Source organism: Rhinopithecus bieti, unplaced genomic scaffold (genome assembly GCF_001698545.2).
Source record: "Rhinopithecus bieti isolate Rb0 unplaced genomic scaffold, ASM169854v2 scaffold_14885, whole genome shotgun sequence".
NCBI lineage: Eukaryota > Metazoa > Chordata > Mammalia > Primates > Cercopithecidae > Rhinopithecus > Rhinopithecus bieti.
In genome coordinates, this window is record NW_016807971.1 from 267,294 (window position 1) to 279,483 (window position 12,190).

The following is a 12,190-nucleotide window of genomic DNA, read 5'->3' on the forward strand; positions in this document are numbered from 1 at the left end:
ACAACAGGTGCTGGAGAGGATGCGGAGAAATAGGAACACTTTTACACTGTTGGTGGGACTGTAAACTAGTTCAACCATTGTGGAAGACAGTGTGGCGATTCCTCAAGGATCTAGAACTAGAAATACCATTTGACCCAGCCATCCCATTACTGGGCATATACCCAAAGGATTACGAATCATGCTGCTATAAAGACACACGTACACATATGTTTATTGTGGCACTGTTTACAATAGCAAAGACTTGGAACCTACCCAAATGTCCATCAATGATAGACTGGATTAAGGAAATGTGGCACATATACACTATGGAATACTATGCAGCCATAAAAAAGGATGAGTTCATGTCCTTTGTAGGGACATGGATGAAGATGGAAACCATCATTCTGAGCAAACTATCACAAGGACAGAAAACCAAACACTGCATGTTCTCACTCATAGGTGGGAACTGAACAATGAGAACACTTGGACACAGGGTGGGGAACATCACACACCGGGGTCTGTCATGGGGTGAGCGGTGGGGGAAGGATAGCATTAGGAAATGTAAATGTAATGTAAATGACGAGTTAACGGGTGCAGCACACCAACATTGCACATGTATACATGTGTAACAAACTTGCATGTTGTGCACATGTACCTTAGAACTTAAAGTATAATAATTAAAAAAAAATTGATCCCAAAAACCATTTACACTTGCTGTCTGCACAGCCTCTTCTCCCATCTGCTCAAATTCAGTTTCTGCACCTACACCCTAAGTCATCAATGGCCTCCTTGTCCCCAAATCGGTGGACATGGCTCATTTTGTCCTGCAGGTCTTGCAGAGATGCTGCTGATCTTTCCCTCCTGAAACCCTTGCTCCTTTGGCTGCCACCAACTCCTTCTGTGTGGCTGGTCTCCAGGCTTCTGTCCTTGACCCACTTCTCAATTCATTCTCCAAGTGTGCCTGGGGAGCCTCTTCTCTCCCTCAAATGGCCTGGCAGTGGTACCTCCAACAAACTGCCCGAATTATCCCCCTTCCTTCCAAGACTCCCTCCTGCACGCATGTTCTCTAGCTCTGTGGAAGCCACCATCATCCTCCCATTACCCAAGCAGGCCCCTGGGGCAGCCCTGATTCAGGGTCTCCTTCGTCCTGCACATCCAGTCCTTCCCAAGTGCAGCTGGTATTGCTTCCCTAGGACCTCTCCCATTGCCCCCGCCCACCTTCCACAGCTTCATTCTCACACAGGCACTGCAGCCCTCAATGTCTCCTTCTCCCCATCTTTCCTGCCCTCCTTCCAGGGTCCCACAGTGTGAATTCCACCTTGATGCCTCCCTGTTCAAACGCTTCAGTGGCTCTCTCTGGCCTTGAGGGTAAAATCCAAGTCCCTGAGCATCCTCCCATCTCCCTACCCACTCCCCATCCTGGGCCCTTTCCTATCCCTCCAGCTCCATCCCCTGGCACTCCTTGTCTAGAACTTTACCCTCCAGACCTTAGAGTGCAGACATCGAAGTTTATCAAAACCCACACCCTGCTAGTTTTCACCTTTGCTCCTGTGACTCCTCTGTATGAAGTGCCTTTGCCCTCTTTACTGTCCTTCCCCTACACCTGGCTAACTCCTACTCAGCCTGTGAGACTCCAATGTCACCTCCTCCTGGAAGTCCTCCCTGACCATCCCCCATCCCTCCTTGGTGCTCCCAGATGACATGCTGCATTATGTGGAAATATTTCTTCCCCCTCCCTTACTGATGAGGGAGTGCCTTGGGAACAAGATCTGGCCTGGTTTAATGGATGCCTCTGTACCCAGCAAGGGAACTGGCCCTGAGTTGGTGCTCAACAATCATTTGTTGAATGACTGGGTAAGTGAATAATCCTGCCCTGAGACATGGATAGCTGAGGCAGGAGTCATCGTGTCCTGGGTAGTGCTGGGCCCCAGGCTCACCAGTGCAGAGCAGGCCTATGCTGATCCATCGAAACAGCTGCATGTGCTCCCTGCAGAAACTTCTGGCTCTCAGGGCTGGCTGCAGGTTCCTCCTGGGAACAGGACCAGGAGGGTCCATGAGTGCATGAGCAGACTCCACCTGGGGGAGATCCTCAGCACCTCCACTCAGGTAATGTCCCCGGCAAAGTGGCAACAGCTTGCCTTGACATCCTCACAGGGTTGCAGGGCAATCCCAGCTCAGGGCGAACAGACAAATGGTTCAGGCCTTCCTGCCTCTGTGGCAGCACCCACAGGCCCCCCTACCCCAGTGATAGTCCCTGCCTCCAGGGCTCGGGAGGAAGTTCACTGAAAAGGCAGAACCTCATCAACATAAAGAAATGTGGCTGGGGGGCGCAGTGGCTCACACCAGTAATCCCAGCACTTTGGGAGGCCCAGGAGGGTGGATTGCTTGAGCCCACGAGTTTGAGACTAGCCTGGGCAACCTGATAAACCCCATCTCTACCAAAAATACAAAAATTAGCTGGGCAGGTGGCATGCATCTGTAGTCCCAGCTACTCAAGAAGCTGAGGCAGGAGAATCGCTTGAGCCCAGGAGGGGCTGAACCAAGATCATGCCACTGCAATCCAGCCCAGGCAACAGAGTGAGACCTGCCTCAAAAAAAAAAAAAAAAAAAAGAGAGAGGAAGGAAGGAAGGAAGGAAGGAAGGAAGGAAGGAAGGAAGGAAGGAAGGAAAGAATGAAGGAAGGAAAAGCAAGCAAGAAAGAAAGACAAACACGGATGGCTGCTTCCCCTTCCCTGTTGTTCATCCACGTGCCCGTGGGACACACATTGAGCAGATGCCTACTCAATGCTAATTGGAATCCACCCACCAGCTGCCATTTTAAGGAGCCTCTCGCCCCCTCTCAGTCCCCACCTCCCACCTCCTGAGAGGGTTGGGGAGGCATTCTTCCCATACCCCCTGCCCAGGCAGAGAAATGGAATCCCTCCCCCACCACCACCCCCTACCCATCACGGTGTCCTTAGCTCCACATCTGGCCAGCAAGGACCCAGACTGCCCAGACATCAGGAGGCAGAGTTCTAGGCTCACCTCAGACACTTGCTGCCTATGCCACCCAGGCTGGTCCCTTCCCCTCTCTGGGCTTCCACCTCCCCGTGTAAAATCAGGGAGGGGCCTTGCCCAGTTCAGGATTTTTAACCGGAGTCTTGGGACTCCCCAAGGTACCCCAGAGACTGAATGGGGGGAGAAGGCAGAAGGGGAGGTTGAGAGGGAGGCCTAGTTGGTTCAGGGCAGGCCCCACGGTATATACTGGGGTTCCTGATGGGATTTCATTTGAGCTGCTCAAAAGCAGGTGGGGAGCCCATGATTTGGCTCACCCTTGAGTCTAATGTGCTTGTGCATGTTGGCTAAAGCGCCTTTATTCCTTCCTTCAACAAAGGTTCACGTCCCCACAACTCCCATCCGCCAGGAGGCCCGGCTCCCCATCCTGTTCCCAAGCAGCCTCCACCCCAGGCCCACCCTTGTCTCTCCAGAGATCACCTACCATCTGGAGAAGGGCTTCGGCGCCGCCTCACTCCAGTTGCTCCTGATCTCTGTGGGGCTCAAGTCGTTCCCAGGGAGCTGGCCTTCCTCCTACAGCCAGCAGGGGGCTGTCAGGGCAGCCTGCCCCTTACCCGCCCACAGGAACTTACAGCCAGGGGTCGGGGGCCATGGTGAGACCCTGGCTGAGGAGGGGACTGGGCTGGGGCACAGGGAGGAATTAGAAGGCTACTGAACTGAATTCTGCAAGGCAGGCACTGAGCACCCACTGTGTGCAGAGGACTCTGCCACACACATCCTGCCCTCAGCAAGCTCATGGTCTGCGCAGGGACAGACACCTGTGGCCCAGCTGTGACTGGAAGGGACTGAGAGGAGGCCTGTAAGGGAGGCCCCAGGCAGGGCTACCTCAAAGCATGATCTCAGGGCACCATGCACCCCCGAGTCTGTGGAGTTGTTTTGGGTGTGGGGTGGGCATTCTTGCAGATGACAGCATGAAAGGAGCTCCCCAAGAGACAAGGGCAGTGAAGGGGAGGGGTCTTTGTCAGAGGAGGCTGGGAGGGTGCAGGGTGTCCTACTAGGCTCCAAGTCTGGGTGGTGTGCCTCGACATGACCTGGCCACTTGAAAGCAAGGACAAGGCTCCTTGAAGGCTGAGATTTCCTTAGAGACCCCCCTCCCCCGTCATCTGGTTTTTATTCTCATTCTGTAGGTCACAGCTCAAATATCACTTCCTCATTGGGGCCTGCCCTGCCCTTTCAGACTAGGACTTTCAGACTATAGTGCACACAGTACATGCTCAGTCAATGTATAGTGAGTGAAATAAAGGGGCTGCCTTGTGTTGAGGAGGCCAACACACTGGGAGGTTCCTAACTGTGTGAGCAAGGAGGTGAGAAGGAGGCAGAAGAATGGGGTGTGAGGGAAGGTGGTGAGCAAAAGCCTCACCCCCTCGGCAGCCGGACTCAAGTCAAAGAGGCTGAGGGGTCAGGATGACTGATGGGGAAAGGTACAGACCAGGCTTTCCAAGAAATCAGCCCCCGTGTTCTCCAGACCCTTGGCCACAGGTGTGAGAGAGATGGACTGTCTTCGTCTTGAGGGGTCGTTCTCCATGTTCCAGACCTTCCAGCTGAAAGACAAATCAGTGAGGCCCAGCGCTGAAAGGGAGGCCAGGCAGGGCCCAGGTTAGGGGCCTAGGCAAGTGGGAGAGGGCTGAGTCAGGGGAGCAGATGCCTGGCACAGCCAGAGCCCTGCCTGGGGGCCACCTATGCCATCCCAGAGCTCACCCCTCCTCGTGACTGGGACTACAGCCTTGGCTTCCCAGCACATGGAGGAGGTACCCCTTCCTTTTTCTGGAGACTGGGTCTCCCTATGTTGCCCAGGCTGGTCTCCAACTCCTGGGCTCAAGTAGTCCTCCCACCTTAGCCTCCCAAAGTGTTGGGATTACAGGCATGAACCACCACCCCAGCCTGCACCCACATCTGAACCTGTGAGAGACAAGTCCTTGTGAACTCTGGGAGTTCCAGGCAGAAACAGCAAATTCTGCCCACTTCATAGAGAAGGAAAGTAAGGAATTATATACAGCATGCATATGTATCTGATACAGGTATTTTTCTGAAGAGAGGACTTAGCTTTCATCACTCCCTACAATGGGTTAAAACTATTACCATTAAGCGAGGTCTTCATTGTATTCTAGTTTTCCATCTCTGAAAGATGGAGGTGCAACATCCTTAAAGGCATCATGCCAGTCCCTGGATCCAGCTATACCTGAAACCAATCCTACCCCTGGACTTTTCCATTGCAAAAATCAATATAGCTCATTTTTTGCTGAAGCTCAGTTCATAGGCTTAAATTCATCTGTAAATAAGAGTGCTAACTAACACCTCCTCTCTCCCTACCCTTGTTCCCACTCCTTTTTCTCCCCTTGGGGGATGCCCTACTCCATCCAAATGCAAGCCCAGTTAGGCTGACATACTCAGAGACCCATGCATGTGCATGCACACACACAGGCAGAGCCTGGAAATGCCCCAGATCACACACAGACGCACAGCGGCGCACACAGAGGCAGGGTCCTATTTCTACTCACATATTTGCGGTTAACAGGTCGCTCTCAGAGAGAGAGAAGAACACGTCTCTGTGGGGACAAGCTGGATCCAACCTGCTTTTGCTCTGGCTTGCCTTGTCACTTCAGCAGAAATTCCTGGGCAGAGTCCAGGGTCGGAGTAGGTTGGGCCTGCCACCCAGTTCTGCCCAGCGCCTCCCCAGAGGCCAGGGTCGGAGTAGGTTGGGCCTGCCACCCAGTTCTGCCCAGCGCCTCCCCAGAGGCCAGGGCTACAGCCAGGGTGGGGACCCCAACCTGGTCTCAGGGATACAGGAAGCAGGCCCACTTGCAACCTGGCTCCCTGCAACTCCTGCCCACTGGCTGCTGCTTCTCCAGCAGAGATGCCCTCCTCTGCCATCTCCCCAGTTCCCAAACTGACCTCTTCAGGCCTACTAGGGTCACCTCTTCCAGGAAGCCACCTATGTGATTATTTCCCTCCCCCTCCTTACCTCTTGTGGCCTCCTTTCCCCAGCCAGGCTGTTAGCTTTTTGCATTTTATCTTTCATTTTGCATCTTGCTCTATCTCCCTTTCTCACCTAATGGGGATTTATTATAACAGCAACCAATTTTCCAATGCTGGAAAATGAGGAAAGCAGTGTAGCTGTCAGAAATAGTAAAAGTGTTTCAGGTCTGCCAAGAAAACAAAACCAAATCACACCTTTTCCCCTTCATTTCATCTTTGCTAAATGAACGCCTGAGCCAACAGCGTGCAAAGTGAAGGACGGAACGCTGTAGTTTCTCAGTCCTCAAACTAAACATTAAACTCATCTGATGGGACTGATAACATCTCTTTAATAATTAATGGTATGCACTCAGGACAAAATCCTTTATGATGCATAAATACTTCCTAGTACTGGCACATCCTGGTTGTTTTGGAAGTTTGGAGAGGATGGTGGATGGATACCCCCTCTTTTTGAAAACATTTTTTCTTCATCTGTCATTTGAATTACCAAAGCATTATAAGTGCATCAATAAACATTTAAACATTAGAGAAATATACAGAATGAGGGAAGTTTAAATCCCCAGAATCTGAGCCCCCAGGGATGACCACTATTGAGTTTGTGGCATTTTTCTCCTTTATTTTTTTTTTTTTTTGAGATGGAATTTCACTCGTGTTGCCCAGGCTGGAGTACAGTGGTGCAACCTTGGCTCACCACAACCTCTACCTCCCAGGTTCAAGCGATTCTCCTGCCTCAGCCTCCCAAGTAGCTGGGATTACAGGCATGCACCACCATGCCTGGTTAATTTTGTATTTTTAATAAAGATGGGGGTTTCTCCATGTTGGTCAGGCTGGTCTCGAACTCCCGACCTCAGGTGATCCACCCACCTCGGCCTCCCAAAGTGCTGGGATTACAGGCATGAGCCACTGTGCCCAGCCTTTTCTCTCCACTTTTTTTTCCCTTAATGTATATTATTTTATGTTACTCATTTTCCAACAGGGGATCACACAGTAACAGTGTTCTCATAATTTCATTATTCTAGCAGTGTTCCACACACTGTTGAGAGCCCATGTGTTACCTTGATTGAAAACTAGCCACAAAGCAAGACTCTACCTTTAAAAAAAAAGGCAGGGGGGCGGACGCGGTGCCTCACGCCTGTACTCCCAGCACTTTGGGAGGCCAAGGCGGTCACGTCACTTGAGGCCAGGAGTTTGAGACCAGCCTGGCCAACATGGTGAAACCCCCTCTCTACTAAAAATACAAAAATTAGCCAAGCATGGTGGCAGGTGCCTGTAGTCCTAACTACTCGGGAGGCTGAGGCAGGAGAATTGCTTGAACCCGAGAGGTAGAGGCTGTAGTGAGCAGAGATCACACCACTGAGCTCCAGGCTGGGCGACAGAGTGAGACTCTACCTCAAAAAAAAGAAAAGAAAAGAAAACTAAATGTTGTCTCTGAGCAGGACTCCTGTCTCTGTGGGTGGCCACCACAGGGATGGGCCTGGAGCTGTCCTTGAAGAGATCTTCACCAAGCCCCAGTGAAGAAAAAAAGGACACCACCTGCTTTTCCACTTTGCCCTGTGCTACCCACTTCCCCTCCTTTCTCCAGTCCCGCCTTCCCTCCTCTCCTGCTGTCGTTAACTCTCACCCTTGTTTCTGTCAGCATCCAGAGGGAAGCCAGGAACACAACACGTCCAGCAGCAACCATGCTTGCTTCGAAACATTCCCGACATTGCAGCATATAACCCACATCGTTGTTGGCCCTAATCTCTACAACAAGGATTTAATGGGCTGTGTGTCTTGAGGTGGATCTTGAGCTTGGAGCCCAAAGGTCTCTACTCCTGACTGTCAAAGTTAACTTGCTGCCTCAACTGGGGGTGGGTAATAGAACCTATGAGGAGTCAATGTGCTCCTACTTAGGAAGTACCTGGCAGGGAGTCCAGCAGCATCAGGCTGGCAGGTGTCATTGCTGTCCCGAGTCTCATCCGGGCCTGTTCTGACACACTGCTCCCCTCCTCCAGGCCAGGATACTCCGGGCTTCTCCCCTGCTCCTCCCCTCAAGGAGGCATGGCCAGCAAGGATCCCAGCCCCCAGTAAGGATCCCAGCCCCTTTTCAGGTGGAATTTGGTGAAAAGTCACAGGCTGGGGAGTTGGGAGGCTGGATAGATGGGGGTGGAGACCCCAGGGAAAGACCAACAGCTAGAGGACCTCAGGTGTCCTGGCTGCGCCCATCCAGCTGTAGGACCTCAGCACATCGCTGGGCTTCTTGGTGGCCTGTTTCCTGAGGAAACTCTCTGAGGCCCGGCACACCCACTGGGGCCCGCTGAGTGAGACCCAGAGCCAGCTAGGCCAGGGCAGAGTGGGGAGAGGACCGCATAAATATGCATAGATAATTTCCCTCACCGTCCAGCAGAGCTCAGAAGGGTTGACAGTAAAGGGGCTGCTCCGCCCCTCCAACTCTGTCCCATTCCTCAGAGGCAACCACCTAACTTTTCTGGTTTTGTTCTTCTGCAGGCCACCTCCTGTTTTAGGGAATGATTAGTCAAAGAGTTGGAGAGAATTCCTTCTTGCCAGGCTCTGACATAATAGGTTATTTTATATGTAGTGAGTGAAACATTCAAAAGTACAAGAACTAGCAGAAGAGTTGCTCAGCAACCCCTTTATGTTCTTCTCATGATTCTGCCCACACTCATTTCTTAGCTCTTCACAGGCGAGGTCTCTTTCGTTGCATTGATTTGTGTATCCAAGCACTGGACAAATAAAGAGGCTCATCCCTCGTCAAGTTCCATGAACATGTCCTCATCATTCTTCTCTCCTAAACCTGGGAGGATTGGCAGAAAAGGCATCCATACAACTTTTTCTTTTGCATTTGGCATTGAAAAATGGACTTCCTGTAGTCTGTAGTAGAAATATTGGAAAGTAGCAATAATCCTAGCACTTTGGGAGGCCAAGGCAGGTAGATCGCTTGAGCCCAGGACTTCAAGACAAGCCTGGGCAACATAGGGAGACCCTGTCTCTACAAAAAAAATAGAAAAAATTAGACAGATGTGGTGGCATGCACCTGTAATCCCAGTCACTCGGGAGGCTGAGGTGGGAGGATCATTTAAGCCTGGGAAGTCAAGGCTGCAGTGAACCATAATCACACCACTGCACTCCAGCCTGGGCGACAGGAGTGAGAACCTGTTTTAAAAAACAAAACAAAACAAAACAAAACAAAACAAAAACAAACGAAAAAATGATGGCATAGAGTTAAATACAAAGACTAAAGAAATACCTTGGGCTTTTATACTCTTTACTTGTAACTCTTCTAGTTTTCCTGTGGGAATGGACTAGCCTAAGTGTTAGAGCACACTGCTCTCCTGGCAACTACAGAGCCAGTTCAGCTGGTCCCAGGAGAAGAAAGCATTCCAGTACCCCAAACGCTGGAACCCCCCAGTCTGCTTGGCATGATTATCCAACGGTCTCCGATACAGTTTACTCCGTGACCCACTCTACTCACTGAGAACATCTGGGCACACATGGTCATTATCCAATACAAAATGCAAGGCCGAGTCTGGGGCTCATCTACGGCAGCAGCAAGAGGCCTTGTAGAACTAGGATGCCTGGCCCCACCTGCAGGAGTGCTTAAGGCCACCAAGGCAGGGCAAATTTTACCCAAGCAGTTTAGAGATCACTGTTCACAAATATTTAATATTTAACTGATTGCACTTAGAAAGTGTATTTCCCTCGTTGTTGTTTTACCTTCCATTCCTCTTGCCTCTCCAGCTCATATTAGCATTTTATTTATTTAGTTGTTTATTTATTTATTTTTGAGACAGGGTCTCACTCTGTCTCCCTGGCTGGTGTGCAGTGGCACAAAATCAGCTCACTACAGTCTCGACCTCCCAGCAATCCTCCCACCTCAGCCTCCAGAGTAGCTGGGACTACAGATGTGCACCATACGCCAGCTAATATTTTTCTGTTTTTAAAAAATTTCATCCCAGTTGTTCTAATATTTATTTATTTACTTATTTTGTAGAGACGGGGTCTTACCATGTTGCCCAGGTCTAGAACGCCTGGGCTCAAGTGATCCTCCTGCCCCAGTCTCCCAAAGTGCTGGGATTACAGGTGTGAGCTACTGTACCCAGCCTCATATCAGCTTTTCATATAGTGAGAAACTGAGATAGTTCCTTTTCAGTTTGATCCAGATCAAGATGTTCTGCAAACCAAGGGTCTTAATTCATGTTATGCTCTTGGGTTCAGGGGTGATGTCCCTGTCTATTAGGTTTTATACTAAAGGCTATATCTTCCTTCTCAAGTACACTTCCTCCAGCTTTTGGCGGGGGCTGTGGAGACTATTAATTTGGATCTCCTTTGCCTTATTGATCAAGTCACAGTTGATAAGCTGATTCACTATACAGGCAAAAATGATTCCTTGACTGTTCCATCTTCTCCCCCTGTCAGAGAAGTGGTCTGATATGGCCCTCACTGGGCCTAAGGGTGAAGCCAGATACTTTTACAGGAGTAATCATGGAGAGGACTTAAGGCCTCCTGGGAGGAGCCAGGAAAACAATCTACCAAAGACCAGCAGGGTCCATACAGAACTGCTGACAAGTAGGGCACCACAAATTCAATACAATTGTTAGGTAGAACAAAAACGGACCCCTGATGTCCTGCTGTGGCGTCAAAGGCGTGGCTGTGTCTTTCACTCTACTCTCAATGGTAATCTCACTGTTCTTCCTGGATGGGCCTGCCAATCAGACACCATGACTCACTTGGAAACACTCCTTTCCATTTCACTACACCATAGAAGCAAGGTTCCTGATTCCCAGGTCTGTGTTCTGTGGCCGTGGAAACCTGACCCATCACAGAAGCTCAATACTGGCCAGCTCATGGGCCGGGAGCCTCAGCTGTAGCATTTCCTGTTGGTTCCCACCAGTCTCCTTCCCCAGGGCAGTGCTAGTCCCCCAGGGATGAGAGCTGGAAAGGTAGTACTCAGGGGCTTGGGCAGAGAGCTTTGTTAGCCACCCCACCCTCAGGAAATGGAGAGGCACTGGAGCTCCCAGGTTGGAGGGGAAGAGCAGTGTGTGAGGGGCCCTGAGATGGATCCTGTAGTTCCAGGAGATGGTGACAACAATGGTACCAGCTGGCACACTTAAGAGCTTGGCAGATGCCAGGCTCTGTGATAAAAGCCTTACCTGCACTATCTCAATGAACCCTCACAATAACCCAGTGAGGTAGGCACTGGCTACCGTTTCCCCTACCTGTCCTCCATGGAGGAGTGTGACTGGGGAGCCAGTACCAGAAAGGGAGCAACTATTGAGAAGTTGGCCAGCCTGAGGTAAAGCCAGGGGCCACTGCACTGCGTGCTAGTATTTGGAAGATCTGAGCTGGCTCTTGAGGTGTCTGCCCCATGTGACCATCTCATCGGCTGCATGGCAGGCAGGATGGATTCTGGACCCACACTTGGACTCTACTGCTGTGGACTGTGTTCTCTGGTCAGACTCTGTGTCATCAGGGTTACCGTGCCTCTGAATGACTTCCTGGGTAAGACCCAGTGTGAATTCTGCAAGGGTTGATTTACTGGGCAGTCAGCCCCATATCCTGAATAAGAATTCAGCTGCTCCAAGGCTATACGTTTTGCCACGATAGAAAAGATGAACTCTCATGCAGTGGCTCACACCTGTGATCCCAGCACTTTGGGAGGCCAAGGTGGGCAGATCACTTGAGGTCAGGAGTTCAAGACCAGCCTGATCAACATGGTGAAACCCAGTCTCTACTAAAAATATAAAAATTAGGTGGGCATGATGGTGCATGCTTGTAGTCCCAGCTACGTGGGAGGCTGAGGAAGCAGAATTGCTTGAGCCCAGGAGGCGGAGGTTATAGTGATCCAAGATCACACCACTGCACTGCAGCCTGGGTGACAGAGCAAGGCTCTATTTCCAAAAATAAAAAGAAAGAAAAAAGAAGAGCCGCCAGTGTGGTAGCGCATGCCTGTGGCCCTGGCTACTTGGGAGGCTGAGGTGGGAGTATTGCTTGAGCCCCGGAGTTCGAGGCTGCAGTGAGCCATGATAACACCACTGCACTCCAGCCTGGGCAATACAGCAAGATCCTGAAAAAAAAGAAAGAAAGAGAGAGAGAGAAAGGAAAGAAGGAAGGGAGGGAGGGAGGGAGGGAGGGAGGGAGGGAGGAAGGAAGGAAGGAAGGAAGGAAGGAAGGAAGGAAGGAA

General features: G+C 50.9%; 1 protein-coding gene across 8 annotated transcripts in view; it reads right to left on the minus strand.

The window, feature by feature from the left end:
• Positions 1–8,402, minus strand: part of SLC28A1 (solute carrier family 28 member 1) — a 71,456-nt gene extending 63,054 nt beyond the window's left edge. For 3 of the 8 annotated variants that reach the window (XM_017884287.1, XM_017884288.1, XM_017884282.1), the window contains exons 1-3: positions 7,631–7,882; positions 4,463–4,574; positions 1,917–2,008 (exon numbers count right to left, since the gene is read on the minus strand). In XM_017884287.1, coding sequence (XP_017739776.1) covers positions 1,917–2,008; positions 4,463–4,574; positions 7,631–7,715 — 289 coding nt within the window. In that variant the 5' untranslated portion in view covers positions 7,716–7,882. Of the gene's footprint in view, positions 1–1,916; positions 2,009–3,457; positions 3,547–4,462; positions 4,575–5,531; positions 5,964–7,630; positions 7,883–7,909 lie in introns of those variants that run through there. The other 5 variants (XM_017884285.1, XM_017884284.1, XM_017884283.1 and 2 more) reach the window with 5 other exon arrangements.
• Positions 8,403–12,190: the final 3,788 nt, after the last annotated feature.